General features: G+C 55.7%; 12 protein-coding genes across 13 annotated transcripts; 8 read left to right on the plus strand and 4 right to left on the minus strand.

The window, feature by feature from the left end:
• Positions 1–693: 693 nt before the first annotated feature.
• IUM83_09147 (putative polypyrimidine tract-binding protein) lies at positions 694–3,068 on the plus strand (the record flags this gene model as incomplete). The annotated part of the gene is made up of 7 exons (XM_067933567.1): positions 694–786; positions 950–1,334; positions 1,404–1,522; positions 1,609–2,202; positions 2,283–2,393; positions 2,518–2,942; positions 3,020–3,068. 7 exons carry the CDS (start codon positions 694–696, stop codon positions 3,066–3,068), a joined length of 1,776 nt encoding a protein of 591 aa, XP_067799874.1.
• Positions 3,069–3,404: 336 nt separating this feature from the next.
• IUM83_09148 (ion channel POLLUX) lies at positions 3,405–4,785 on the minus strand (the record flags this gene model as incomplete). The annotated part of the gene is made up of 4 exons (XM_067933568.1): positions 3,405–3,481; positions 3,686–4,486; positions 4,575–4,641; positions 4,711–4,785. The coding sequence occupies 4 exons, from the start codon at positions 4,783–4,785 to the stop codon at positions 3,405–3,407; spliced, it is 1,020 nt and encodes a 339-aa protein (XP_067799871.1).
• Positions 4,786–5,473: 688 nt separating this feature from the next.
• On the plus strand, positions 5,474–7,405 carry IUM83_09149 (P-loop containing nucleoside triphosphate hydrolase; the record flags this gene model as incomplete). The annotated part of the gene is made up of 1 exon (XM_067933569.1): positions 5,474–7,405. One exon carries the CDS (start codon positions 5,474–5,476, stop codon positions 7,403–7,405), a length of 1,932 nt encoding a protein of 643 aa, XP_067799872.1.
• A 114-nt stretch (positions 7,406–7,519) lies between these two features.
• IUM83_09150 (tRNA modification GTPase TrmE) lies at positions 7,520–9,428 on the plus strand (the record flags this gene model as incomplete). The annotated part of the gene is made up of 7 exons (XM_067933570.1): positions 7,520–7,764; positions 7,835–7,918; positions 7,992–8,079; positions 8,152–8,429; positions 8,494–8,836; positions 8,911–9,128; positions 9,191–9,428. 7 exons carry the CDS (start codon positions 7,520–7,522, stop codon positions 9,426–9,428), a joined length of 1,494 nt encoding a protein of 497 aa, XP_067799887.1.
• An 80-nt stretch (positions 9,429–9,508) lies between these two features.
• IUM83_09151 (uncharacterized protein) lies at positions 9,509–12,330 on the plus strand (the record flags this gene model as incomplete). Its single annotated transcript, XM_067933571.1, has 8 exons — positions 9,509–9,691; positions 9,750–9,818; positions 9,878–9,937; positions 10,012–10,119; positions 11,589–11,636; positions 11,711–12,060; positions 12,127–12,229; positions 12,289–12,330. The coding sequence occupies 8 exons, from the start codon at positions 9,509–9,511 to the stop codon at positions 12,328–12,330; spliced, it is 963 nt and encodes a 320-aa protein (XP_067799969.1).
• A 182-nt stretch (positions 12,331–12,512) lies between these two features.
• On the plus strand, positions 12,513–13,432 carry IUM83_09152 (Phosphoglycerate mutase family protein; the record flags this gene model as incomplete). Its single annotated transcript, XM_067933572.1, has 4 exons — positions 12,513–12,671; positions 12,755–12,811; positions 12,877–12,952; positions 13,017–13,432. The coding sequence occupies 4 exons, from the start codon at positions 12,513–12,515 to the stop codon at positions 13,430–13,432; spliced, it is 708 nt and encodes a 235-aa protein (XP_067800013.1).
• Positions 13,433–13,552: 120 nt separating this feature from the next.
• IUM83_09153 (Sterol O-acyltransferase) lies at positions 13,553–14,899 on the minus strand (the record flags this gene model as incomplete). The annotated part of the gene is made up of 1 exon (XM_067933573.1): positions 13,553–14,899. One exon carries the CDS (start codon positions 14,897–14,899, stop codon positions 13,553–13,555), a length of 1,347 nt encoding a protein of 448 aa, XP_067799886.1.
• A 298-nt stretch (positions 14,900–15,197) lies between these two features.
• IUM83_09154 (uncharacterized protein) lies at positions 15,198–16,048 on the plus strand (the record flags this gene model as incomplete). The annotated part of the gene is made up of 2 exons (XM_067933574.1): positions 15,198–15,402; positions 15,462–16,048. 2 exons carry the CDS (start codon positions 15,198–15,200, stop codon positions 16,046–16,048), a joined length of 792 nt encoding a protein of 263 aa, XP_067799890.1.
• A 565-nt stretch (positions 16,049–16,613) lies between these two features.
• IUM83_09155 (uncharacterized protein) lies at positions 16,614–20,043 on the plus strand (the record flags this gene model as incomplete). The annotated part of the gene is made up of 10 exons (XM_067933575.1): positions 16,614–16,680; positions 16,745–17,294; positions 17,614–17,883; positions 17,964–18,192; positions 18,268–18,311; positions 18,392–18,572; positions 18,650–19,224; positions 19,289–19,401; positions 19,477–19,731; positions 19,808–20,043. 10 exons carry the CDS (start codon positions 16,614–16,616, stop codon positions 20,041–20,043), a joined length of 2,520 nt encoding a protein of 839 aa, XP_067799971.1.
• A 462-nt stretch (positions 20,044–20,505) lies between these two features.
• On the plus strand, positions 20,506–22,377 carry IUM83_09156 (CAMK/CDPK protein kinase; the record flags this gene model as incomplete). 2 transcript variants are annotated; one of them, XM_067933577.1, is made up of 4 exons in its annotated part: positions 20,506–20,739; positions 20,829–21,017; positions 21,118–21,347; positions 21,423–22,377. In XM_067933577.1, 4 exons carry the CDS (start codon positions 20,506–20,508, stop codon positions 22,375–22,377), a joined length of 1,608 nt encoding a protein of 535 aa, XP_067799889.1. The 2 variants fall into 2 exon arrangements, with proteins under 2 accessions (XP_067799889.1, XP_067799888.1); XM_067933576.1 differs by having other exon boundaries at positions 21,118–22,377.
• A 118-nt stretch (positions 22,378–22,495) lies between these two features.
• On the minus strand, positions 22,496–26,614 carry IUM83_09157 (DIS3-like exonuclease 1; the record flags this gene model as incomplete). The annotated part of the gene is made up of 2 exons (XM_067933578.1): positions 22,496–23,686; positions 23,738–26,614. 2 exons carry the CDS (start codon positions 26,612–26,614, stop codon positions 22,496–22,498), a joined length of 4,068 nt encoding a protein of 1,355 aa, XP_067799970.1.
• Positions 26,615–26,795: 181 nt separating this feature from the next.
• Positions 26,796–27,363, minus strand: IUM83_09158 (putative DIS3-like exonuclease 1; the record flags this gene model as incomplete). The annotated part of the gene is made up of 2 exons (XM_067933579.1): positions 26,796–26,885; positions 26,965–27,363. 2 exons carry the CDS (start codon positions 27,361–27,363, stop codon positions 26,796–26,798), a joined length of 489 nt encoding a protein of 162 aa, XP_067799968.1.
• Positions 27,364–27,821: the final 458 nt, after the last annotated feature.

The raw sequence follows: 27,821 nt of genomic DNA on the forward strand, positions 1-27,821 counted from the left end.
TTCCTGGCTCTCGCCTGCTTTGCTGCTGCTTCTGTTCCGGGCGCGATTCGCAAATGAGGAGGGAGGGAGAAACCTCCGAGAGGGGGGAAGCGATCAAACGACCGGCCCGACCGCCGCTGGAAATAGACCCACGAGTTAGTGAAACCGCCTCCGCCGTGGGCCAATCACAGGCTGCCACCAAATATAAAACGCATCCCGGCGCGGAAATAGCCCTTCTTTTACGGCTCGCTGCATAGCTCGCGCGCCCAATCTAGTGCGCACTCCAAGCCAATTCACCCCTTCTACGCCCCGTTTAGCCCAAAACAGCGTTCTCCGCCCACTATTTTGGGTCCAAAACCTCACCAGCCACTCGGATCCAGCGAAACAGGCGAAGCTCGGAAGCTCTCGGTACGTCGCGCACTGATGCATTCGCCTCGCCCTAGAGCCTCTAGTAGAGGCCTCTGCAGGCCACGCTGACGCTGACTGTGGTGCGTCATGTCCCTCTGCTTCTGTCTGCAGTTCCTTAAGGTGTGCGCAGCGTGTAGCTCGGTCGAAAACAATCCACACAGTCTGTCGTCTTGCCGCTCTCTGCGTTGGCTTCCTCGATCTCTGCTGCGGCCTGCCCTCCGACCGCGACTCTCGCCCTCTCCCCTCCCCCCTACGCCTCCGCCCTCCGCCTCCCACGCTCCCCCCTCCGCTCTCTAAGCCCCGCCGATGGCGAGCAACGGCGGCATGAAGCGCCAATTCGACGGCGGAGACGACTTCGACTCGTCCAAGCGCCAGCGCAGCTCGCAGCCGGCATCGCGGGTAACTTTCCTTTCCTTGACTTGACTTGACTTGGCCCTGTGCTGTGCTGTGCTGTGTTTTGGCTCCTTGGGCGTTCCCCGACGATCTGCTCGCTGACGCTTGTCTTGCCTTGTCCTGCTCTTTATGTCCTGTTGTGCCCTGCCCTTCTGGCGCCGCCGAGTAGGTTGTGTTTGTGTGCGGACTACCCGCCGACTGTCTGGAGAGTGAGCTGCTGGCCCTCTGCTGCCCGTTCGCCGTGGTGGAGAAGAGTCTCATGATCCCGCAAAAGCGCCAAGCGTTCGTGCAACTGCCCGACGTGACTTCGGCTGCCAACCTCGTCACCTTTTACCAGACTCGCGACGCGCTCATCCGCGGCAAAAAGATTTTCTTCGAATTCAGCAACCGCGATGAGATCACTGTACGCTCGGACAACGACGCTCCTCCCTATCAGCAACAACAGCAGCAGCAGCAGCAGCTGGCTCCGCCAAGAACGGCTTCGTACCAACAGCCTCCGCCCATGCAGTATACACCACGGCAAGATATGCCCCCGTTCCGTGCCGACGGTGGAGGTAAGAAACTATTGCTCTTTGCTCTACAGTAGAGATAAACTGACGTCGTCGTTGGATTCTTACGCGAAGGTCAAGCTGGTTTGATGCCCCAAGAGGGGGGTCGTCGTGGCATTGGCCCTCCCAATCAAATTCTGATGGTATCCGTGTCCAAGATCGAGTACGATGTCACGGTGGACGTCCTACAACAGGTATAACAGGACGGAATAGTTTTCCACAAAACGATAGTGCTTCTGCTGCAAGTGATGCTAACTAGTTTCATGTTTGCTCCTTGCAGGTTTTTCAAAAGTTTGGCAATGTGGAGAAGATTGTCACGTTTTGGAAGGATAACGAGTTCAAGGCGCTCGTACAGATGGAGTCAGTAGATCAAGCCCAGGCCGCCCAATCCGCACTTGACGGACGTGACATCTACACGGGCTGCAACCAGCTTAGTATTGTGTTTTCGCGCCACCCAGAGCTCCGGGTTCGCTACAACGATGATCGATCACGCGATTACACAAACCCCAATTTGCCCGCAGGCCCCGGCCGTGGTGGCGATGATCTTAGTGAAAGCGCTCCGGTCAACCCCCCAACTCCCGACCGACGAGATGTGGCTAGAGATGGCGGATACAATAACCCACCTGCTCGCCATGATGAATATCGCGGAGCTACCAATGTTCCTAACGTCGGTCGAAATGACCAATACGCTCCGGATGCGCGTGACAACCGCGGGCCTCCATCGCGCTACGACGAGAGACCCCCGAGCGTGGATAGATCTCGTGATCTCCGCGGCGGACGTGAGCTGCCGCCCCATTCGACTGGCAGGGCTATCCGGGGCGACACTCGTCCGTCCCCCGCCTTGATTTGCAGCAACATTGATCGCGAACTGGTGGTAAGTGTGCTATCTGTGCATTTATGCTGTCGTCATTATTATTGAGAGCTAATGCTGTCCTTGTTGCTCTATCTCAACAGAGCCCACATCGCTTATTCACACTTTTCGGTTGCTTTGGTGACGTTCTCCGCATCAAGATCATGTTTCGAAAGCGCGATACTGCGCTGATCCAGTTCGCCGATGATGTCCATGTAAGTGTATTGTGCGTAATCGCAGACAGTATTCCTATTTTTGTGGTCGTGGTAACTTACATTGTCCTTTTTTGTTGTGGTCCGTATCACTACGCTTGTCTGTCGGAATCTTCCACTATGCCAGTCAACCTCGGCATTGGATCACTTGGATGGTGTCTACGTTTTTGGAAAGAAGCTACGTGTGGACTATTCCAAGCATACGAGCGTATCGATGCCGCACGCGGATGCGGACCGCTTCGAGATCGAGAATACGCTCGACTTTTCGGGTTCTCCGCTTCACCGATATCGTCGTCGCAGCCCACAAGAGGCCGTTTCTCCCTGCCCACTACTTCACATCTCAGGCATTCCGATGGAGTTGCAACGCAACCAGAACGCACTTGTGGATCTCTTTGCTCAGTACGGCTTCGTCAAGAACTTCCACTACTTGCAGAACAACCCCAAAATGGCTCTGATTGAGATGGGCTCGATGGATGAGGCTATCATGGCACTTCTTCAGCTCGACAATATGTCGTACCCGGATTCGCACATGCGTATATCCTTTTCCAAAGCGTACCAGTTTTCTGCCGGTGCTGCTCCTGGCCCTGCTCCCGGCCCTGGTCCTATGCCTGGCCCTGGCGCGGATTCAGGTGGTTGGAATCCGCCGATGCAATCTCGCCCAAGGGATCGAAGCCGTGATCGCAGCCGCAATCGCGAGAGAGGCCCTCCTCCAGGAGGAGATCGTGATCGATCGTTCCGGGACCGGGGCCCGCCACCGCAGCGAGGACGCGACTTTCAGCCGCGAGATAACTCGCGTCGCCCTCCACCACGGTATTGATCGCAAATGTCTTTCAGCTCGGAAGCCAGCGACCTACAGCCTTTCCTTGACACTAGCCTTGACACTAGCAACATGCTCGTGCCGCGCTTTATCGCCTTCTCTTCTCCGGCATCTTGGTCTTCCCTGAAGCTTCGACGAACGTTGGGTGCTCTAAAGTCCGTTAGTTGTCTTCATTCTTCGCTGATTTTTTGTCCTGGCTAACAACAAGGATGGTGCTTTTTGCCCGATTTTGCCTTTTTGCTCTTCCTAGTGCTTAGCTTTTCAACAAGTGGGTCTACATGTAAATAGATGGAGTACAAAACCTGTTGTGCACTGTTGAGAGTCTCAACTTGAGACTACTACTTGCCGGTCCATGCCGAAAATGTTCACAGATCCACCGCACCACTCACATCCGCTACAACAGTCGGAATGGACGGGGCTGGGTGCAGATCTTCGGTAGACTGGTTAAGAGAGTCATTTGCTCTATCGCTATGCTCACCGTGGCCGTCACCAGTCTCGACATTCCCGACAGTCTTCAACCTAGAAGCTGACACACCCACAGTTGCTGCTGCAGTGCCCGCAGTTGTCAGAGCTTGCAACTTGCGCTTCTTCTTCTTTTCCACACGCTGGATCATATCCTTGTCCATGTGCAGCACATTCCAGCAGATTTTATGGTGCTCTTCTCCAGGGTACTTTCGCGGACGGACGCATACCGGTCGTTGGCAGCAGGCGCAGTAGTGAGCCGTGTTGCAGCGCAGTCCGCGGAAGTAGCACACTGAGCAACGCCCGTATCGCTTATCGCGACCACAACTACCATATAGAACGGGGTATCCATCTGCATCCACCTCGCGCTGCACGATTGTCGTCACCGCTCCAGTCGAGGGGTCGATCGCACCGCCGTTCTTGCCCAAATGGTCCGTATGTGTCAGCCCTTGCTGCTGCAGCGCCTGGTTGTTTGCGTTGTGGGGGTTCTTGTCTGCTGCCTGCAGCTCGCGAAGGTGGTGGCCCTCAAATGTCCACAGAGCGTTCATCGGGTCCTTCACACCCGCCAGCGGCGCGTGTTCATCGGCCGAGTCCGCCATCACTTCGATGGTCGTCACGGTCGAAACCTGTGGCACCGCAGTCACAGCCGAAGCTGTCGCTATCGTGGCTGAGGGGGTATGCGGCAGCATCTCACTGAGCATTGGAGGTGCTGCGTGTGAGGTTACCGGCTGAGGGGCGGACAGCAGCGCAGCGGGCATGCTCAGGGCATTGGAAGTGTCCACGGTGTCGACGTCTCGCGGCGGGGGCTGTCCTAGCTCTATGGGGCGTGAATCAAGAGAAGCAATTAGTTAGTTAGGCATGAGCTACCCACTGTGTCCGTACGCGCGCTGCCAGCCGCCGCTCACCTTCGTAGTAGCGCATTTTGGCCAGCGTGAACATTTTCTCCATGCGCTGCGGCTCCAGTTTGTACGCCTGGAGAGCAAGCGAAGCGTTAGCACTGCACAGTAGGAGCGACACACATGAGCAGGGATCTCAGCGCACAGTGTCGATTAGCTTGGAGAGCTCTTCGTCGTCCATGCTCTTCAGGAACTTGCCCAGCGACGACGCGGCCCCCATGATGCTCCAGCCTTATTGCGTGGAAGCGGACGAGCCGCTTTTGATTGGGAGAAATAAAATGTAGGTCACAACCTACAATTTCCACTCCTTCAACCCAACCTACAAACTGAGAACCTACAACCGATTATGCACAGTGCACCCGTCGAAATGGACATGAAGCTGTCGTCGTGCCGGTGGCGGAGGCACCACCGAGCGCAGGGAAGGGCCCGCGCTCTCGCTCCGCATCGCTCTATGCCCAGCATGCGCCGCCACGCCATGCCGTGGCGCGGTGCGGCGGCGACTTGAGCCGCGGCGGCCGATACATGCACATATTACAGGATGGAGTGCACCGGCTGGGCTTTCGTGGCGTCGCGCGTCGATTTGTGCTGGCGTCAGGCCTTCTGGCTCGCGTTCCGACCGTTGTTGCCGCCATAACGCTCGCCCGCCCCTACGTACGACCTTCCGCGTAGGCAACAGGCAGAAAAGCTGAGTCGCTCTGGACAGACGCAATAGCTGCCTCAGCGCTCGGCGCCATCGGCGGCTGGCACTCGTTGACTTGACGCCTCGCTCCGTCTGCGACGGATATCCGTCGGCCCGCGGCTGTACCCAGCACACGCACGACGCCGCGCGCGCAGAGAGCGGAGGGCGCTGCGCAGAATTCAACTAGAGAGAGAGAGAGAGAGCACGCAGCGACAGAGGAGGAACCCTCATGCTCAACAGCATCGGCGTGGTCGGCGCGGATGCGGTGGGCAAGAAGAGCTTCGTGCTGGCGCTCGGCGCCAAGGAGGCCGTCGCCGTGACGGACACGCCGCAGCGCCAGCTGGCGCCGCTGTACATGTGGGCACGGCCTGGCGGAAACGGGCACCGGAAGACGCCGGTGCACATCCTGCGCAGTCGAGAGGAGGACTCAGCTGCTGCCGACGACGACGCGGTCTTCGTGCTGCTGTTCGACCTCACGCGGCGAGACTCGCTCGCGGCGGTTGTCGCGCAGTGGGCGCACTTGTCGGACGCCCCGGGGCGACGCCTGCTGCTGGTGGGCACGCACGCCGACTGCACCAGCAAGCGTGAGGTGTCGTCCGAGGAGGTGCGCGAGATTTCGGGCGAGTTCCATGCCTACGAGGAGGTTTGCTGCTTGCCAGGGCGCTCGGGTGACGAGGGCATGCTCCGGGTCAAGCTCTTATTGACGCAATGGATCGGCGGTGGCCCCGCGGTGATGGCGAGTGATATCCCGCTAGCTCGTGCCTCGATCTGCGGCGGGTTCCCGAGACCTGTCGTGACGATGATGGTGCCTAGTACGTCGCACAGCCTACCGGCGTCGCCAGCAGGACAGCGGAGACCGCGCATGCGTGCAGATGTGTGGTTGTACGATCCGACAGAGCAGGCATCGTCCAGTCCAGTGGCAATGACAGGAGGCGACGTGAAGCTGCGCACGATTTCCAAGGCGATCTACGACATCCGAGGTGCGGTGGCTGAAAAGAGCAAGGCGCTGGGCAAGTACCGTGACCGCCAAATGAGTCACTGGCTCACGCGGAGTCGGTACTTTGGCCCGACGGAGAGCAGTCGTCACAAGCGATGGCAGGAGGAACAGAAGAAGCGCCAGCAGCAGACGCAGGGCCATGTGCACCACCACCACATCGGGCACATTCGGCAGCAGTCGAGCGCCCCAGACCTCTTCCAGCAGCGTGTACGAAGCGTTAGCCACCCGGACAAGTTCGAACCGCCGAGTAGAAAACCGGTCGCGCGGCGGGGTCCAGCACATTTATCCAGCTCAAGCTCAAGCGAAAGTGACGAGAACCCCAGGACTCCGCTGGAGCGAAAGTCTTTCATGCAGCCTACAGAGCTAACCAAACAGCGGCAGCGACAGCTGGAGGCCGACAACGCGCAGCAGCAAATGGAGCGCGTCGTCGCGAAGCGAGCACTGCGGAAGCAGAGGCGTGCTGCCTCCAACGACATTTTCGAGCGAAGCACAGCGTCAGCAGCCGCGTTCGACTCGTACCTGAACTGCTACGATGAGATGGACATGCCTCCCCAGCTACAACCTCTCTCTCCTTCGTTGGATAGACGAACCCCCTCTTCAAAGCCATCGCCACCATCTTCGGTGGCCTCCTGTTCCTCCTCTACGAGTCGGAAGGAAAAGAACGTTGCGGAAGAACTGCGCAAATCCTTTGAGGTGGACGCACTGGCGCATGCTGAAGGCCAACGCCCCTTGGAGCTGCTGTCCCCCGGTGCTGAGCAAGTTGGCTGCGTGCCCACGCCTCCTCCGAGCGCTCACCTCCAATCCCCGATCCCGCCAGTTCTGAGCCCACCCGCTCCGTCGTCTCAGTCGTTGTCGGTCCGAAGCCACCACAGCGCTCAGAGCGTCACGCTCGACGATGGAGAGTACGACTTCCTGTCCGATACTGTGCTGAAGCTGACCACGCCGGACAAGCTGCAGACCGAATCCAAGGCTTCAACACCATCCACCTCTGCTATTACCGATGAGGTAGCAGTCAAATCCGACCCACCGCCGCCGCCTACTCCACACGAAGACTCTGCGGCCAGTCGAACCAACACAATGTGCAGCAGCAGCTCGGAAAACTTCGAGTGCAGCGACATCGACGACATACTGGAGTATTTCGAGGGCGTCACTTTGCCCATCTAAAACCTGTAATTGAACTTATCGACCCACTTCAACTTGTCATGTTCAATGATAGTTCCATGACGTTGACGAGGTTTTCAACTATGCACCACGCATTTTGGTGAAGAGCTCCTCGATATGTTCCGCCGGCTCTGCGCCTTGCGCGGCGGCACCGCTGCCGCCCGTGTGCGACGGTTTGCCAGCGTTCCAGCAGCTGTTGGAGCTAGTGACCACGAGATCGGTGTGTACGAGCTCGACACGATCTACGCGCTGTCCTCTGCGCCCGGCAAAGCTGGCGTGGCCGTCATCCGGATCTCCGGAGAGCAGGCGGACTCGTGTCTGCAGCAGCTCAGCAAGTCCACGGCGCTGCCGGAACCTCGAGTGTGGGTGCAACATTGGTGCAATGATTCGTGTTGCTGCTGGAGGCGGTGCTGACTGTTGGTGGTGCCGCAGTGCTGCGTTGAGGAAGCTCTACCATCCGAAGACCGAGGAGCACCTGGACGACGCTTTGGTGTTGCGGTTCCCGCACCCGAAGAGGTGACAGCGTTGCTATACTTTTGATGCTTATGGTAGGAGGGCTATGATTGATCTGAGGTCGCTGTGCTGGTAGTTTTACGGGTGAAGATATTGTGGAACTGCACACGCACGGCAGCGTTGCGGTGGTCTCTGGTGTTCTGGAAGCGCTGAGTCATGTGCCTGTGAGTGTGGGACATGGCGACCGGGGATACAAAAGAGATGATATCTAATCTCACCTTGTGGTGCTTGAATAGCACTGCCGAGCTGCAGAGGCGGGCGAATTTACGGAGCGTGCGTTTGACAACAACAAGATCGATTTGGTTCAAGTCGAGGGCTTGGCGGACCTGCTGAGTGCTGAGACAGAAGCACAACGTGGACAAGCGCTTCGTCAACTTTCGGGCGATATTGGCGAAATTTATGAGGGTTGGCGCGACAGTCTGGTACGCTGTCTGGCTTACACGGAAGCCATGATTGATTTTGGCGATGACGAAGATGATGTCACCGATGCTGCGTACGAGGCAGCAGTCGATCGGTAAGTTAGACGTGCCTTTTTCAATCTCGGCCGCATCAAGGTTGTGCTTACAGGTTACTTGCAGAGTTCGTGTGCTTGCAGCTTCCATCCGAGGTCATTTGGCCGACGGTAGGCGAGGAGAAATCCTTCGTAGCGGTGTCCAGGTAGCCATCCTTGGCCCGCCCAATGCTGGCAAGAGCAGTTTGCTGAATGTGCTTGCTCGACGGCCTGCGGCAATTGTGTCCTCCATTGCTGGCACGACGCGGGATGTGGTCCAAGTGCCATTGAACATTGCAGGATATCCTGTGATTGTTAGTGACACTGCTGGTATCCGCGATACTGAAGATATTATCGAGAAGGAAGGTGTGTTACGGGCCCAGCAGTGTGCCAGTGACGCAGATATCTGCGTGGTGATGATGGACATTCAGGTATGAGATAGCGGATCAAGTGTGGAGAGGTGGCCGTCGTTTTTCACTTTCTATTTACCGTGCTCTCCTTGCAGAACTCTATTCTGCTTCACAATGACGAGTACCAATCCTACCTCAGGGAAGGTGCTATTGCTGTGCTGAACAAGAGCGATCAGTTTGATGAAAGCGAAATTGCGCGCGTTTTAGAAACTTTCGGTATTGAGCAGCGCGACCAGCTACTTGTTATTTCTTGTGCTGAGGGCGACAACATCGACGTGTTCGTGGACAAGCTCGCAACCGCAGTGAAGGAGAAGTACGTGGTGTTGGAAAGCTTTGTTCATACAAGGCTATCGATAGCTAACAACTCGTTGACAGGTTGGACGTGTCATCTGGTGGATCTGCGAATGGTGCATTGATCACACGGGAGCGTCACCGTCAAAACCTCGTCGAGTGTTTATCATGTTTGGACCGTTTCTTGGCTGATCCTTACCAGAGCGAGATCGCCGCCGAGGATCTCCGTCGGGCCGCCATGGCGATTGGTCGCATTCTTGGACGGATCGACGTTGAAGACGTTCTGGACGTGCTCTTCGCGGACTTTTGTATCGGAAAATAAATCTTCATCTCAGCTCGAAGAGGCGTCAGACCGCACATCGTTTTGTTGGGTCGAGTGCGTTATCGTGTGCATTGCAGGGTATGATCGAGTTCACAGCATGGGAAGTTTATGCGTACGAAGAGGGCAACAGGCCTAGCAGCGCGTTAGATGAAGGACAGACAAATGGTCGCCCATCAAGCAAGCCTGAGTGTCAGCCGGATCGGCACGTGATGCATGGCAATAACCGAATTGATCAAGTTGTATTAGCTGAGCATCTACCACAAGTAAGTGCTGCATCCCAGTACTTTCATTCCTGGTTTTGACCTTGCTGGATACTGCCAGATTTCGGATAAAGCCCTCTCCTTCGAAAGCTACCACATTCATGCCGAGAAGGGAATTTTTGGCGGCAGGGTGAGTAGTACACAGAAAACTTTGCATGACAGGCGAGAACTAAGCGTTTGGTTGTACAGCATGATGGTGCCATTATGCACTGGCCTATTTCCCAAACTCCAAGTGTGACTGTCCCGTATGTATGTCATACTAGGTTTCATCTCGTATATTGTGCAGCTATGCATTATAATGAACGTGTTTGTTTCGTCTACAGGCTAACATGTTGCGAGGGCACACGGGTTCCGTTCTGACTCTAGACTTTGCATTGGACTTGGGGCCCGAAGGTCTTCTTTTCTCAGGATCAGCTGATCGCTCCATTAAGGTGTGGGATCCCTGGGGCGGCACGGATTCATCTTTGCCTGCAAGAAGTGGCTACGCATGCGTTCAAACTCTTACCGAGCATTGTGGCAGTGTTGTCTGCTTGCGAGTCTTGACACACCAAAATAATGTTGTTATCAGCTGTAGTTTGGATCGGACCGTGAAAACGTGGTATCCGGTTGAAGGACGAGCTTTGCTTCTTTATCCGTGGTACCTACCGGCACAATCAATTTCGCAACCCGGAAGCAGCTGGCCCTCTGCATTTTGTGTCCGTTCTGGTGCTAATGGCACTCTCTTTGTCGGAGATTCTGGTGGTGGCATATCCGTCTACACGCACTCATCTCACAGTGACAACATCACTGTTTCTGACAGCACGTTGGAAGTTGTTGACGAGAAGCAACTGGGTGATCAGGCTGACACGAAATTTCAGTTCAGTTTGAAGCGGAAGTTCTCGCACTTTCACTCGCTTGGTATTTCAAAACTTCAGGTTGTGGCTGACAATTGTTTTGTCGTATCTCTTGGTTTTGATGAGAAGGCACAAGTTATCGATGCGATTTCAGGAGCCCTTTCATCTACGATCTGCAGTACCAGCACTGCTCGTTTCATTTCGTGTGCTTGGGATGATCGGGGTCAGATTTTGCTCCTGGGCGATGCAGCGGGATATGTTCACCTGTGGAACATATTTGAAGACAAGTTGCTGGGCAAAAAACAAATGGTCGCAGCAATGCCGCTGACGATTGTTGGGATGCACTGCCTAACGGGAACCGTGGCTGGAGACTTCTTGCTAACAGGTCTGACGAACGGCGTAAAACAATGGATCTGCAATCGTAATGTTGGTTACGTGGACTGCGGTGGCCACGCTGATACAATCGTAGGTATTGCTGTCATCGACAACGACATTAGTGCTGGCGGAATAAACGACGAAGATCCTGCGCAAAGCACAAACTTGAGAGAGCTTGGAAATCCTTCCCATGATGCAGTCGAGTTGACGAAAACGTATCAATTTTTCAGTGCCTCACTCGACGGATCAATTCGATGTTGGGACTCGTACGAGATGAAGGCAACGTTTGGATTCGAAGAAAGAGGTTCCGAGATTACCTGCATGGTCGCATCCAAGCAATTCCAAAAGATTTTTACTGGTCACGATAGTGGCGTTGTCAAAGTCTGGAGCATTCATGCTGGTGAAATGCTCGAGTTACCTCTTGAAAAAAATGGTTCTGTCACCTGCCTAGCAAGTAAGCAACTTGATAACCTGGTGTGCACAACTATTTTAACTAATACAACTTTCTTTGGTTAGCGGGTGTCGTTCGAGATCAGGAGGTTTTACTTGCAGGCACTATCGACGGACACGTTTCTATATGGGAAGTTAACGCAGATGGCCTCCCACGAGCAGTGCCATTCCAACCAACGCTACAAACAGAGAAAAAGGAAGTCACTTCGCTTGTGTTCTGCAAGGGTTGCTTTTTGGCGCAGGAGGGGCAAGAGTTTTTCGTGGCTGGGTTCTTTTCTGGGCAAATTATAGTACGCGAAGATGTTGATCTTGTTGTTTAACCATGCGCTGCTTTGCTGACAGTGTGACTTTGCTCTCGTTCCAGATGTGGAGCTTCGCGAAGAAAAGTGTTGTATGTTCGTTTAGGGCCCACACTGACACTGTTTGCAGCATGGCGGTGCACGGTTGTTTCCTCTTCTCTGGTTCCGACGACACACAGCTTCGCATGTGGAACATGTTCAATCTGCCAGAAACTTACGAGCTAGGCGTGCTTCGCCATCCATCCTCACCCTCCTCGTCTGGCTCGGGATCTCCGATTGTGTGTGTGGACGTTGTTCCAATGCGCGGGTTCGTTCTCAGCGCTGCAGCGGATGGAACATTGATCGTCTGGGACTACACCACATTCGAAGACGAAAGCGCTTTTGATGCGCACGGCAAAATCGTGTTTCGGGCCAAGTAAGTGGATGCTAAGGAGGATCCAGCTCCGCAGTGCCTTCGACTTATGCTCGCTGTGTTTGGTAGGGTGGACGGCTGCGTCAAGTGCCTTCAGTGCTGGCCGGAGTGCAAAGCCATGATATGTGGCACCGCTGAAGGAAAACTCCTCGTATTCGACCTGCCACCGCACGTACGTCTTCTCAACTGCAGAATCCATTCACTACATAACAACCTAACTTGTTTATCCAGTTTTTCGATCCCCCACCCGAACTCACAGAGTGCCTCTCCTAGCTCAGATATTCAGCAAGAGAAATATCCGACTACGAATCGTAGACTACGAGAAACAAAACTGCTATTTTCCGTTGTGCTAAAATGATTGATGCATAATGGCGCAGATTAGCTCCGGTTAGGTGCTATCATTTCATAAATCATACTCGAACACGTCCGGATATTTAGAACTCATCTGCTGCATCATGAGCGAAGCCGGCGCCACCAAGACGCTGTACTGCATCCGCCACGGGGAGTCCACGTTCAACGAGTGGCGCAAGAGCAGCCTCTGGAACTTCTCGTGGATGTGGGTGCGCGACCCGATGATCGTAGACGCGCCGCTCAGCGCCAAGGGCAAGAAGCAGGTGCGTCCGCTCGTAGCTGCTGGCACCGAGCGCATCAGAAATCCATCCCGAACGGATTTTACGTGCAATTTATGGCAAAGTAGGCGGCTAAGCTGCACGAACTCATCAAATCCAAGCAACTGGAAGACAAGATTCAAGTGGTAAGCTTACGAGCTCAGCAGGTTCGAGGAGACCAAATGACAGTGGTGCTGACGGTGTCGTGCAGATCATTTCCAGCCCGTTGACGCGAGCTATCGAGACGACCATCGGAGCGTTCCCCGACACGAAGATCCCCATCATCGGTGCGACTTGCTTGGGTTCGGTTTTAGAGCGAAAATGAACTGACGGAGGCTGTGGTTTTCGCAGTGGAGCCGTCGTGTCGAGAGATGCTGGACACTGCCTGTGACATCGGTCGTGTCCCGGCCGAGCTGGCGCAGCAGTTTCTGCCCGTCGTCGACATCGACTTTTCTCAGTTGGACCCGTTCTGGTGGCTGGAAATGGAGAAGTTCCCGCGGACTGGACCGGGCAACGCACCGCCGGCCAATATTGTCGCGCCTAAGACAGCGGACGAGGTGTTGCCACTTCGCGAAACGCAGGAAGAGCTAGATGCGCGGATTCGCGAGTTTGTTGCCAAGCTGGCGGAGCGACCGGAGCAGCACATTGCGGTGGTCGGCCACTCGTCGTATTTCAAGCGGATGCTGGCGATGAATCGCAAGCTTAGCAATTGCGAGCTGTACGAAACTTCTTTCGGCGACATCGAGCTCCGTTTCGGGAAGCAGTAGGCACGTGGTTGGCGACAAACTGTGCAAACAATGAACCTATGCTGCTATTTTGTTGTTTAGAATGCAGGATGATACTGCTCGACCTAGTCATGTGCTTTTGACAAGATGCGACTGTGTTATCTACTCGGCTTTCTTCTTTGATCGACCAATGTGCATCAACGACGCAATGAGCACTCCGCCAAAACCGAAAATCATTGCTGGCATCATGATGACCATGAAGATCGGCTCGCCACCATGGTACTCCCGGCTGTAAATTACAGCTTGCAGCGGGAGGCCGAGGATCATGCCGAGCCAGAAAGTGATGTTGCCTAGCCTCGTGCCACGGAGTCCGCGGCCGTAGAAGATGATGACCACTTGCACCATCTGCAGCATGAAGAAGTACATCTTGACAGTGCGGAACATCAGAATGAACACGCATTCGTGCAGCGCCGCAGACATGAAGAAGGTGAACGCCGTGGCGTTGGTCTTGGAGATGTTGTAAGAATCCAGGGTCTCCAGATACACATGTCGAAGCAAGAACTCGTGCACAGGCTTGTTCCACTTGCGCGCAAACTCGTCAAACGTGGTGCTGTTCCACCAGTCCGAGTAAAAGTCACGATCGGCAAGATACGTAACCTCAGCGAATCCGTTGCAGATACACTCGAAGATGATGAACCAGGTGAGGAGGTAGCATCCTAGGAACGGGAGCAAGAGGCTTACGATCGACAGCACGGGGTTGACCGTTCCGGAGTCCTCCAGGCGAGGTATCACGTGGGTCGTCACAATGATGTACAGCATCGAAATCCCCATGATCACGGAAAACGTCTTCTCAGCGATGTATACCCAGCGAATTCGGTTGGTGCGCGGGAACTTGGGCTCGTAGACCAACGACGGGATCAGCAGGTACATCGTGTAGTCCTTGATGTCCGGCGAAGGCGGCTTGTTCTCCGTTCGTGCAATTTCCAGCTTAGTTCGGATATACGAGTGCATTTTCATGAGCAGCACGAGGCCCTCGATGAAGGCCGAAACCGCGTGGATGAGATTCCAGTCACGCCACACGATAAAGACGACCGTGAAGAAGAACAGCAGACTTTGCAGCGTGTGGTGCACGATGTTGATGAGCAGTCGGTTGGAGAACTTGTCGGTGCCAGCCATGTACACGGGGATCAGCGCCGTGTAGGCGTACAGTGCCTGACAAGCGAAGGTGGCGAACACCTCCAACAGGTGCGTCGAGTAGAACACCGAGAGCAGCAGCTTGAGGTCGGCGGGCTCCTTCCTCGTGAGGAGGTTGGTGAAGAGCGTCGTGAACACGTAGAGCACACCGGCCAGCATGGCAAGGTTGTACATTCCGCGGAACTCCGAGCTGTGCACACCGGAGCGCGCGTCCGCCGGGTCCAACGGGGACACGACGTCGCGGAACTTTTTCATGCGCTTCCTGCTGGCGGTGGGTGAGCGCACGCTACTTGGGGGCTCAGCTCGGGGCGCCATCGTCGTGGAGGTGCAGGCAGCTCCAAGATTTTCTCGATCTGATGGGTTGCTAGAAAACGGGAATGTGCGGCGCGGCTGTTACAGCAGCGCGGACATGCGCTGGCAACGACGTCGCCATCATCGCACGTACGGAGCCATGTGTGCCACACCGGCACGGCGGCGTTGGGATTTGCTTCAAGACCTGACCAGTGCTCAGAACTCTCGGTGCCGTTACGGCGGCCACTTTGGGCTGAGCAAGCCTGGGCTGCGCTCAGCTACTCCCAACCGCCCACAGTTTGTGATCCACTCTGCAGACAGGATGAAAGACCTCAAGCCGCTGCAGCCGCACGAGCCCGAGAAGTGCTCGTCCGACTCGACCAAGTCGTGGAAGTTCAAGACCGACGGCTGCACCGAGCAGGACCCGCGCCTGCGCAAAATGTGGAGCGAACCGACCTGGTCGGGGTTCCAGCTGCGCTCCAAGACGTACCTGCAGAGCAAGGTCAAGGAGACGTCTGCGCCGCCTCGTATGTTCATGCTTATTGTTATGTAGTTGGTGCTCCACGGGTTATCTAACCGGGCGTAGTGTTTGAGTTGTTGTGGTTTGAGGTCTTCAGCGGCACCCCCGAGGAGCTCCACCACGTGTGCAAGTCCAAGAAGAGCTTCGCGAGCAAGGCGCTGGCCAAGTTCGGCAGCGACGTCCCGCCCCTGTTCGTCGTCACTCTGATCGTACCGGGCACCCCCGTTGTAGCCGGGGTGCAGTATTTCGCAAGGACCGGTGACGCCCCGCAGTCCGAGGCCAACACGCTGTGGCACAAGTTCCTCGAGAGCGACGACGACTTTCGCAAGGAGCGCCTCAAGCTCGTGCCTACGGTTCACGACGGACCTTGGCTGGTTAGGAAGAGCGTCGGGGCGAAGCCTCTCATCATTGCCAGGGCGCTCGAGACGACGTTCTACCAGACACCGGCGTATCTTGAAGTGGTGGTCGACATCTGCTCCGACAGGATCGCCAAGCACGTGACTGCACTTTGCCGTTCGCACTCGACCCGCCTCACCGTCGACGTGGGGTATGTTATCGAAGGTCGAGACGAAGCCGAGCTGCCTGAGGCCTTGCTGGGATGCATCCAGTACAGCCACCTGGACCTGTCGATTTCGACTGCAATTGCAGACTAGCAATCAAAAATTTGCTACATGCCTATTGAATATTGTAAAGAATAAGGTTTTGCACCTCTCTTCTCGCTGTTCGCGTATACTTTGGACTCGTTCCGCTCAAACGTATGCGGTGGATCGTTGTGAAAACGAGCATTTTGCTCATTGTTGAAGAATGTCCGCAGTTTCAGTGTAGGCACCTTGCCACGTCAGTAACGGCTGAGGCACTAACGACATAGATAGCAAGCAATGCAGGACGCGAGTGTCGTTACTTTTGGATGTCAGCATCGACACTTCCTTGCAGAGCCCGCTATTCTCAAAGATCAAGCACACCGCTCACACCTCGACGCCGTAAATAATGAAGGGTATGTTACGATTGCTACTCGTGATGAACTATCTAGATAGGTCTTGCATCTCGGCCCGCAACCTTCATAATAACTAACCATGATGTTTGGTTTTTCACGCAGATTTTTCGGTACCCGAGCACGTAAAGTATACCCCGGCACCAGTCAAGTCGTGGAAGACGCAAGCCGAAAGTTGCACGACCCAAGATCCTCAGCTACGAAAATTATGGTCTCAGCCGGATTGGATGCAGTTCAAACTGCGCTCGAAGACTTACCTTCAGAACAAGATCAAGGAGACAACTGCCCCACCTCGTACGTTCAGACGTCAAGGATTTAATGCACTTCTCAAGCTAATAATCGCGCTGTATGTGTGCAGTCTTCGAGCTTGTGTGGTTTGAGGCGTTTAAGGGCACGCACGAGGAACTGATGCATGTTTGCAACGCCAAGAAGAGCTTCGTGAGCAAGGCGATCGCCAAATTCGGCAATGATATGCCTCAACTGTTCGTTGTGACGCTAATTATCCCGGGGAGCCCGCTTGTCGCCACTGTGCAATACTTCGCAAGGACCAAGAGCACTGAGGCAGGGGGACCGACTGAGGCCGAGAAATTGTGGGAACGGTTCTTACACAGCGACGACGACTTCCGCAAGAAGCGCTTCAAACTGGTACCGACTATCGCCGATGGCCCGTGGGTCATCCGAAAGGCAGTGGGCACCACGCCGTGCATCATTGGTAAGGCTATCCAGACCACCTACTACCAGACGCCTTCGTACCTCGAAGTCCACGTGGACATCTCGTCCGACACGATCGCCAAGCACATCACGTCAATGTGTCGTTCGCAGTCGACGAGTTTCGCCGTGAATATGGGCTTCGTCATCGAGGGCCAGACCGAGGAAGAGCTGCCCGAAGCATTGCTGGGCTGCGTGCAGTACGCCCGCATGGATCTCCTGCTCGCCAGCGATATCAGTGACGACGAGTAGAACAAAATGGACTCGCCCACTTCAACATCCGTATATAAACATATGCCACTTTGAAGGTATTCTATACTAGAAAATGATTTTCCGATGATTTATAAATTTAAAATCAGAAATTTGCGCTCGTGTTTGTGCTAAAACAAACACAAAAAGGTTGTTCAGGTAACAAAAAGATCGGGAAAAGCACACATTTTAAATCAAAAATGTAAGCGCGAATGACGCACGTGGTGCTGCCGCTTCATGCTAACGTTTCTGTGTCTCTGTCGCCGCCAGGTCTGCACGCCAGGCGAAGCGTCTGGCCAAGGAGCGCGAGGCGGAGGCCCACGCCGACAGCGACGAGGAAGTGGAGTCGGAGGACGAGGAGCTGGAGGAGAAGCGGCCTGCCAATGCGGGGTTTGCATTCCTAGCCGACTCGGACTCGGACTCGGACGGGAGCGAGGAGGAGGAGCAGGAAGACGAAGAACAAGAGGAGGAGGAAGAAGAAGAAGAAGAAGCGGAGAAGCCTGTGGTGGCAGCGCCAGAACCGTCCAAGGGGAAGAAGAAGTGAGGATCGCGCTGCGAATTGTGTGGTCGACGTCTTTCGTGCTTATTTAGCGTGCTCTTAACTGTTGTTACCGACGTAGGAGAAACAAGAAGAAGGGCAAGAAGAAGGCACGAGCTCCAGGAAGCGACGGAGAGGACGAGGACGAGGATGAGGAGTCGGTGGACGACATTCTGGATGCGTTGGCGGCCGAAGCAGGGAACTTGAGCGTCGATGAAGCGACCTCGATTCGCAATGAGCAGGAGCAGTCACTTTTCGGCGTGCAGTTGAAGTTTGCCAACGCGGACAAGGAGATGAAGCGCATTTTTGGCGTGAGTTTTGTGCATTGGGTCACAAAGCTGCTTTTACGATGGTTGTGCTGTTGACACGCGTGGTCTGTGATGTAGGTGAAAGAAGGAGGCATCAATAACCGGAAGCGGGGGGACCCTCGGTGCGGTAAAGCCGCTGACACTGTTGTTACGCGGGCTCGAAACCTAATCGAAGTGTCTATGTTGTTTGTCGTGCTTGTAGGAGTGCCGCACGGGTGACTACCAAGAAGGTGCTGATGGTCTCTCCATTGGATGAATGGCCACGTCCGCCCACGTTTGTCGGTGGCGGTATTCGCTGGACGCGTTCCAATAAGCCGAAGGGGGCTGGTTGGAACAGTCTGTGCAATTATTTCGAGATCACGTGGTCGATTGCGTACAAGAAGGTGAGCACAACGACATACGAGTTGCTAATAGTTTGCTACGCTGCTGACATATGAGCTTGCTACATTGTGTCCGACAGCTGCAAGAAGAATTTGAGCTCCTCCAGCGCACACACGACCCGAACCTCATCGCACACTTCTTGCAGCGCTACCCGTATCACATCGATGCACTGCTCACGATGAGCGAGGTTTTCCAGCACCACGGCCAGATGGACCACGCGGCAGATTGCATCAAGCGATGCATGTACGTTTTGGAGCTGGCATGGGCTGACCAGTTTGATGTCTCCAAGGGAAACTGCCGCATGGACATTCAAACAGAGCACAACACTGGTTTTTTCAGAGCGCTGTTCTTGCTGATGAAGCAAGTGGGGCGCCGAGGCTGCATGCGCAGTGCTTTCGAGACGGCCAAACTGCTGCTCAGTTTGGACCCTCAGGGCGATCCGATGCATGTTCTTTTGGCGATCGATTACTACGCGCTGACATCTCGCCAATGCCAGTTCCTTATTGACCTGGTCGGCTCCAAGACACCTGCAGTGGATCGATTTGTTAGCGGAGATACTGGAAACAAGAAGAATACTGGCAAGAAGTCGTCATCAAATGCAGATGAAACCATCGCAGCGCTGCCGAACCTGCAGTTTTCGTTGGCTCTCGCCCAGTAAGCAAGACCCCAGATGCCTATTACTTGCCAACATCTAACCCTCCGTTGATGTGCATTGCAGCTTCTTTTCAGGCAACGAAACCGAGGCCAAGGATCTTCTAGCGGCGGCGTTGCTAAAATTCCCGACCATGCTCAAGCCGCTTTTGGAGAAGATTGCAGCAAACCCGTCCTCGTGTACGTAGCTGTTACCACATTGTTACGCGCGAGTATGTCGAACTAACCTGCATCGTTACAAATTGCAAATACCAGCTTCGTGGCAGCCGATCTTGTCAAGTCGCGTGTTTGCCAACGCTCGTAATGTCGGTGGGGAGCACAGTGTGATCCAGCATTTGCTTGACATCTACGTGACGAGAAACCACTCCATCTGGAAGGTGAATGATGCGCAGTCGTTCCTCCTTCGGAGTGCCCAGCATGCCCTTGCGTCGCCAGCATTGGTGTCTGCGAATCCGCAGGTGCTGGAGCTCCCCTCGTGTCTGCACAAGTACCTTCGCGCTGTCTCCGCAGGTACAGTACGACAAACAACTTGCGGGATGGCGATGCTTCATCGTTGCTGACAATCAGCCCGTGTATGTGATCGCAGACTACTCGGACGAGATCACGACGCTGCCTGCGGACCACCCGATGCTGCAGCCGCCGCAGCTCCAGAACGGCCAGCCGCTGGACGCCGAGGCGCTGGCGGCGCTTGCTCGGGCGCAGGAGGAGTTCGAGGCGGGCAACCTGCCGGCCGACGCCAACCCGCTGCTGCTGTTCCTGCAGACGCTGCTGCCCTGGAACCACGTGCAAGGCGCAGGCCAGCAGCAACCGCCGCCGCAGTAAGCGCCGCCGCGTTTACGAGCACGATGCAGTCCGTGCGCGACAAGTTTTGTTGTTGCCGCGCAGGAGATGGCTCCGCAGTTGTGCATCAACATGGTATCATCCCGTCGTCGTAATCCGATGGATTTGAGCACGTTCATCTCTTGTTTCTACCTGCATGGACTCGCTAGCTGCGGCGCTGTACATGAATGCGTGTATAATACCCAGCCCAAAACTCCATCCTACCGAGCAGTACACAACATCAGTCGTTTGCCACCGCCAAAAAGGAGGCCGAGTGAAGCCATTATCGAGTTAAGCCATTATCGTCAATAATAACGCCCGTCAAGTTGCAGTAGTGGATACTCGGCCGGATTTCTAGCGAATGACGTCGCGCCCTTTTTGTACCCATCCGCGCGGATATCGGGGGCCGAAAACTCATCGCCTCCCTCACTCACTCGAGATTCCGCCGCGCACCCCGTCGACCCCATGGGCAACAGCAGCAGCAGCAACGCCAGCGCCGCCGCCAACGTGCGGCCGCACGGCAAGCGCAACAACGCGTCGCACCGCCGCGCGCAGCAGCAGAAGCAGGCGCAGACCCAGCAGCAGCAGCAGGCGCCGAGCGCGGCGCCGGCCCCCGCGTCCGCGCCGCTGCCGCCCGCCGCCCCCGCCGCCGTGCGCCGCAACCCGCAGTCGCGCGATCGCAAGGCCTTCAAGGAGCTGGTAAGGAGTGATGGTCCGTCGTGTCGTGCAGGGGGGAGGGGGATCGGATCGCTGACGCCGTCGTGTGGCGTTTGCTTGTGTGCGCACAGATCACGGGCGAGCTGCGCGACGTGAACGAGTTCTACGACATCGAGAAGAAGGAGCTGGGCCACGGCCACTACGGCACCGTCCGCGTGGGCGTGAGCAAGGCCACGGGCGCCAAGGTGGCCATCAAGACCATCCCCAAGGCCAAGGTCAGCCGCCCCGAGACCATGCGGCGCGAGATCAGCATCCTCAAGGTGCGTGGGCCGTTGTCACGTCGTCGCAGAAGCTGTGGGCGGTGCTGACCGTGTGCAACGCGCCACCTGCGTCCCCTTGTGTGTCTCTCTGTGTGTGCAGACGCTGGACCACCCCAACATCATCAAGTTCTACGACGCGTACGAGGGCAACCGCCACCTGCACCTGGTCACGGAGCTCTGCACGGGCGGAGAGCTCTTCGACCGCATCATCGCGCGCGGACACTACAGCGAGGCGGACGCCGCCGTGCTGGTGCGCAAGATCTCGGACGCCGTCAAGCACTGCCACGACCGCGACATCTGCCACCGCGACCTCAAGCCCGAGAACTTCCTGTTCGCCACCAAGGCGGAGGATGCCGAGCTCAAGGTCATCGACTTCGGACTGTCCCGCATGGACGACGGCCTCAGTGCCGGCGTCATGACCACGCGCGTGGGCACGCCCTACTACATTGCGCCGGAGGTGCTCGGCCGTCACTACGACAAGTCGTGCGATCTGTGGAGTATCGGCGTCATTACGTACATCTTGCTGTGCGGATACCCGCCGTTCTACGGCGACACGGACCCGGAGATCTTCGCTTCTGTGCGCGCGGGGCGCTACGACTTCGACTCGCCCGAATGGACGAACGTGAGCAACGAGGCGAAGGATCTCATCAGCCACTTGCTGCTCGTGGACGCGTCCAAGCGTCTCACTGCTGACGAGGTGCTGCGCCACCCGTGGATCTCTGGCTCTGCGCCGAGATCGAGCATGACGCTGAACCCGAACATCTTCTCGAGCCTGAAGCGCTTCACTGGCAACAACAAGCTCAAGAAGGCTGCGTTGGGCGTCATTGCCGACCTGGCCACGGAGGGCGATATTGCTGAGCTGAAGAACCAGTTCATGGCGATTGATACCGACGGCAACGGTGTCATCACGGTGTCCGAGCTGGCTGAGGCGCTGCGTGACACTGGTCTCGGCATGATTGAGGAGGAGGTGCTGGAACTGGTGAAGGGCATTGACATTGACGGCGATGGTCTGGTTGACTACCCTGAGTTCCTGGCGGCCACCATGAAGCGTAACCTGGCCAACCAGGAGGAGCACCTGATCAACGCATTTAATTATTTCGACACCACCAACACCGGCCAGATTACCAAGGCCGACCTCGTGCAGTTCATGGGCAGCGAGGAGCAGGCGCAGGAGGTCATTGATGATGTGGATGCCAACGGTGACGGTGTCATCAGCTTCGAGGAGTTTGTGGCGATGATGAACCGCAAGGGTTACGGTGACGATTCTGAGATGGATAGCATCGACGACAACGGATTCCTCTCGGCGGCACAGTACAACAGCGGCAAGGTCCAGTCCCCCGTCAAGGAGACTGAGCTGTAGGCAGGCATAGGACCACCCACAAATTACTACATCAAGGAGATAAAGACCGCTTGGGCGCTAGCAACAGCAGAAAAAAACGCCCTGTTGGGCATCGTGTTGTACTTTCAACAGTGTCTACCTACTTTCCAGCTTTGTTCCGGCGGTTGATGCGATCGTGGCGCTTCTCAGCGGCTAGCTTCTGCGTGCGCACAAGCGCCTCGCGCTCTGCACGGCGCGCTTCTTGGGCTGAGGTCATCGCTGAGGAACCATTGGCGAAACGCTGAATGTTTAGCTCCTCCTCACGCGCCTCCGAACGTTCATCCATGTATTGAGCGAGCTTGTGCTGGTAATGACGGCGCGAATTGTTGGAGAAATTCCCAAACACCAGGCGTCCTGGACCCTTGCGCTTGAAACCAGGTTTCTTCTTCTTCCCTTCCTCTTGCTCCTGGGTCGTCTTGCGGCGTGCGAGGCTCTTAGTCCATGGAGACAGATTGGGGGCATTAAACAAACCGTACAGGTTTGTTGCAGAAGTTTCTCCTCCGGTGCAGGTTGGCTTCAAGTGCTCAACAGCAATCGTGGTGTCAGGGCTATTGGCCGCCTCGCTTTTGGTTTGAACAACGCGCTGCAGCTCTGAAAGTGATGATGCGATGTGTTTCTTCCGTGTAGCCCTAGCGCGACCGACGAGAAGCAACTGGAGCTGAGGAACTCGAGCTCCTGAAGCAGCAAGGTCGCATGAAACTTGAACCTCCACTTCATCCAGTATGCTGAACACGGTGCGCTTGTCTTCGGAAGCTACGACTTCAAGGGTCTCGCGTTCGGTGTCGTTCCAGATAAGTCTGGCTTGAGGGATTGTGCGAATGCACTCAGCACCAGTAAACGCTCCTGTTGCGGGGTCTGTGTCCACAATCCGAACGCCGAGCAACAAAGGGTCCATCTGCACGACACCATTCTTGTCGCGCAAGTACACTGGCGCGCGAAGATCATACTTCGGCACATACACAATGAAGCCATTTTGCTTGAGAGCTGTGATAATTGCAGGGACCTTCACCGTGTGACTGCTGAAGTACAGGGCCAGGAACAACTCGTCACAGGCATGCGCCGCCAGCTTAGCTTGCCGATTCTTCTTATTGAGGTGCCGCGATAGCGGCACTAACTCTTCAGGCGGGAATAGATTGTCCCCATCCTGGATCGCTTCATCAACCACAGCAGAGATCGCTTTCTCTTTTGCTGGCGGAGCAGTAGACACTTGAAGCTGGCTATCCACCGACGAGATCAGATCATCAAGAAAATCTTCGTCCTCTTCACTTTCTAACACTGAGGGAGCGAGAGTCTTGGGAAGAACCAGTGGAGTTGAAGCTTTGGCTGCGGGTCGTTGGAATACTGTACTTTGAGATGGGGTCGGGGATACAATCGACGCTAGAAGTTGGCGATGAACGATGACGTCTGCATACCGACGGATTGGGGACGTAAAATGTGTGTAGTATTGCAGACCCAAGCCATAGTGAGCAAACCGCGTGACGTCGCCGTTCACTGCTGCCGCATCTCCTGCCGCAACAGCACCCGAACTCACATATTCGGCCTCCGTCATTACGCGGACAGCAAGAGACTTCAACAATGACATCGTTTTGCTGTCCATGCGCCCTGAGCGTTCCGCTGCAGCAAGCGACTGCTGCAGTGTGAAGTTGTTGGTAGCATCAATGACGACATCGCGAGCTTTAGCTAGTTGAATAAGCTGCGTGAAACGGTCTCCGGACGGCGGAGGGTGTCGACGTAACAGTGCGTGGGTCGGAAAGCGCTCCACAAGTTTGCGAGCTACCGTCGAATTCGCAAAAATCATGAGTTCAGCAATAGTGCCGTGGATTTCTAGACTTTCTTTGACTGTAATCTCCACGTCTTCTTGACCAAGTTCCGAAACGTTCAGGGAAAACCGCACCTCCTCTTGCTTAGACAGATCCAAACCACCTTGCGAACCACGGGTCCGGCCCAGTCGGCGGCCTACATCAGTCAGTATACGAAGGTCTTCGCGAATTAGTTGCTGAAGTTTCATCGGGATCCGACCTCCGGCGACACCCTCCACATGTTCGCTTTGCAATGGTAGAGATCTCGCCGAACTCCGTCGTGGTGAGTCATCAGCGTCCGCATTGACGCCCTGCAAGAGGCGATGCGCTTGCTCGTATGTCATTGATGAACAGTTGCGGATAATCGTACGTCCGAACCACGTTGAGTTCTCTACGACATCGTACGTCTCACCGTCGAGCTCACACATCACACTCACGGCGAAGCGGTCGCGATTTTCGTGGAGCGAGCACAAATCGGCACTGAGTACGGAGGGCAGCATATCAAGACGCTGACCCACGAGATACACCGTTGTACCACGACGTCTGCCTTCTAGATCCAACGCTGAGCCATGCTCTACGAAGTACGACACATCAGCAATATGCACTCCCAACTCCACATTCCCGTTGGGTAAGCGCTGAATTGACATGGCATCGTCAATATCTTGGCATCCGTGAGGATCCACACTGAAAACACGGTGTGTCTTGCGCAGATCACGGCGTCGCGGAACTTCTTCGTCGGGAACCTTCCAGTTTAGCAACCCGCATCGGGCAGGTCTTTTTGCTGTTGAGCATTCAGCTACACGACCACCTTCAATGTCGATTGGGCATTCGTCACTTGATGGAAGGCAGGCTAATGCTGCTTCACTGAAAGGGGCTTCCTCCACTTCGTTGTCCACAAGCAATGCACTGAGTTCCGTCTGCAAACTCCCGGGGGCACCGAGAATGCCAACATAGTGTCCGTTTGGGTACGAACTATCAACAGCCCAGCTGTCAATGACAACCTTGAGGCGCTTGTCCAGAAGCGCATCAAGCCGCTGTGAACGCAAGCGGACCTTGGGTAGTCGCAGATCCATCGGCACGGCAAGTGCATAGTCATCTCCTGGACTTACCGTGGACGCAATAACTGTGGCCACATGATACCGCGGCGAACGACTGATAATACCCACAACTTGTCCAGTAGGAATCGCCCCAGGCACTTGCTCATCAACCTCTGAGTCGACGCTTTCAGATTCGTGTTGGTGCTCGTCCTCATCTTGTGTATAGTGTACCAGCATGCGGTCACTCTGTGGGGCGCGCCAGTGCGCCTTCGGAAGTATTTCCACAGCGACACGATCTCCATGCACACCACGGTTCATTGCAGCCCGTCCAAACACAAACACTTTCTCGACTGCGTGCGGGCCTTCGACCAGTACATATGCTTCCATGGGGTTATGGGTGCTAACTTCAAGTTTTCCGGCCAGCACTCGGGAAGATGACTGTGCCAGCGCCTCCTCCAGCTGCGCAGGCTTCAAATGCGGTGCAAACTCGGCTTGCGAGCTCAGCACGTTGCCGTTTTCGTCAGGAAGTCTCTGCTCCTCCTCGTACCTCACCGCTTCTGCCGTATTAGCGGCGAGTTCCAGCAAGAACGCCGTGTCCGGCGAATGTTTCGGCAGTCTCTCGGCCAAAAAAGTCTCGCACGTGACCGCCTTTGCATCCACCGCAGCCGCTAGCTGCACACTCACGGCTGCATCGACGTCTCTCGTCATGAACACCACCCGTGCTGCAGGTGGGAGATGTTCCTGCGTTACATACCACTCCACCGTCTTCAGCACCGCTCGATCATCCCTCACCGTCTGCAGTTCGTCCATCGCCGTCGGCTCCACGAAAGTGGCCACGTGGTGCTGATCCGGGAAGAGGTAGACGCTGACGCCGCCCTCGGTGCGCTGGTCTTCTCCCCGGAAGAACTTCCTGAGCCTCGACGCGTCGCGACTGGGCGCCAGTCTCAGCGAGGCTTGCAGCACACTCTCCAGCACCAGAAGCCGCGGCGCCGCGCGACAGAAGAGCGCCTCCTCCTCCAGCAGCTCCATGCACTGCAGCAGGCTGAAGGCGTCGGGCACCACGTACTCCCCGTCGCCCACTCGGGGCAGCACTAGCGCCGGCAGCAGCGCGCGTGCGTGTCGACACGCAGCGCAGGAGGCCACGCCGCAGTGCACGTCGCGGCGCAGATAGCGCTCTTGCGCCTTCATGGCGCCAGGCTTGCGGCGCCGGCTGCGCTCCACGAAGCTGGCGTCTGTGCGCACCGCCTCCCAGCGCGGAGCTCCGTGCTGACGCAGACCCACGCGCAGGTTGCGGGTCTCCTCCTCCTCCTGTTGCTGCTGCTGCAGCAGCGCGCGCAGCCGACGAGCCTCCTCCTGCTCCTGGAGCTGCCACGCCATCGCCATCGCCACCGCGATCCGCTTATTGTAGCTGCTCGAGTTTTGGCGAATGAAAGGGGGAGCAGTGCCGAGATGGCTACATTTGCGGGAAATATGCGACGTGTGAGGATGAATTGTAGTTGTTGTTGAAGTGAAGCGTTGGGTTGTTTTTTACACTTTAGATCGCAATGGAGGGATCACATATTGGTCACTGGTGATTTTCCCAGTTGGTGTGGTGCTGGTACAGTCTGGCGATCACGTTGGTCGAAATGCCAGGCACTCGCTGCAGCTCTTCGAGCTGATCACAGATACGGCACACAGAGCGGCAAAAAGTTAGATCATCCTAGAAGATGAAGCTAGAATCGGTACGAGCTTACCTGGTGGTACGGTCGCTTGTCAAGCACCAATTCGGCTCGTTTGGCGCCGATAGCGTGCAGCGCCGTGAGATCAGTTTTAGTGCCGTGGTTTAACACCGACAGCAAGTCTCGCTCGAGAACCTTCACCATGTACGCCGCGGTGCACAATTCTTGAGATGGAGCTTCTTCATCCAGTGTCGTCAAGCACTCTTGCTGTAGTCGCTCAAGCCGCTCGGTCAGTTTAGTGCTCTCCTTGGGAAGAATATGGCTTGCCCGCTTGAAAATGCAGAACGCAGTTGCCAGACGACGTTTCTTTTCGAATCCAATCGCGACCCGGATTAAGTCCTTCGCCAGCAACTCCGGTTTCTTCTCCACGGTAGCAACCAGCGCTGGTGGACTTTGGTTGGGCAGGATAGACATTCCGCTTTGGTTCTCCTTGTCAAAAGCTGGGTTTTCACTCCAAACTGCCCTCGGTTTCGATGCTACTGCCTCCTTCTCCATTAATACAGGACTTCGTTTTGATACAGCTTGGTTGACTGAGGTCGGCATTTCACGGTCGTTCGGCATAGGCTCCGTCGCTTTCTCCAACACTGGACTCTGTTTAGTAGGGTTTTGAAACTCCTCCCTAATTTTATTGGGCATTGGCAACAAATTCTCCACGTCACGAATTGGTGGAGGAGACCGATTAACCGGCTTCGGTAGCTCATTGTTATCGCCAATAACAATGGGGCAGTGAGGACTCCCCTCTTCACTTCGCACCTCTGGGGCTGACTTCGGCGTCCTGGCACTTCTGACCGATGCCGCGACAGGAGATCTTGCCGCCAATCTCGGGCTAGTAAGCGACAAATCGCAACTAGAATCGATGATAATGGGGTACA

Source organism: Phytophthora cinnamomi (assembly GCF_018691715.1).
Source record: "Phytophthora cinnamomi strain GKB4 chromosome Unknown Contig3, whole genome shotgun sequence".
Classification (NCBI taxonomy): domain Eukaryota; phylum Oomycota; class Peronosporomycetes; order Peronosporales; family Peronosporaceae; genus Phytophthora; species Phytophthora cinnamomi.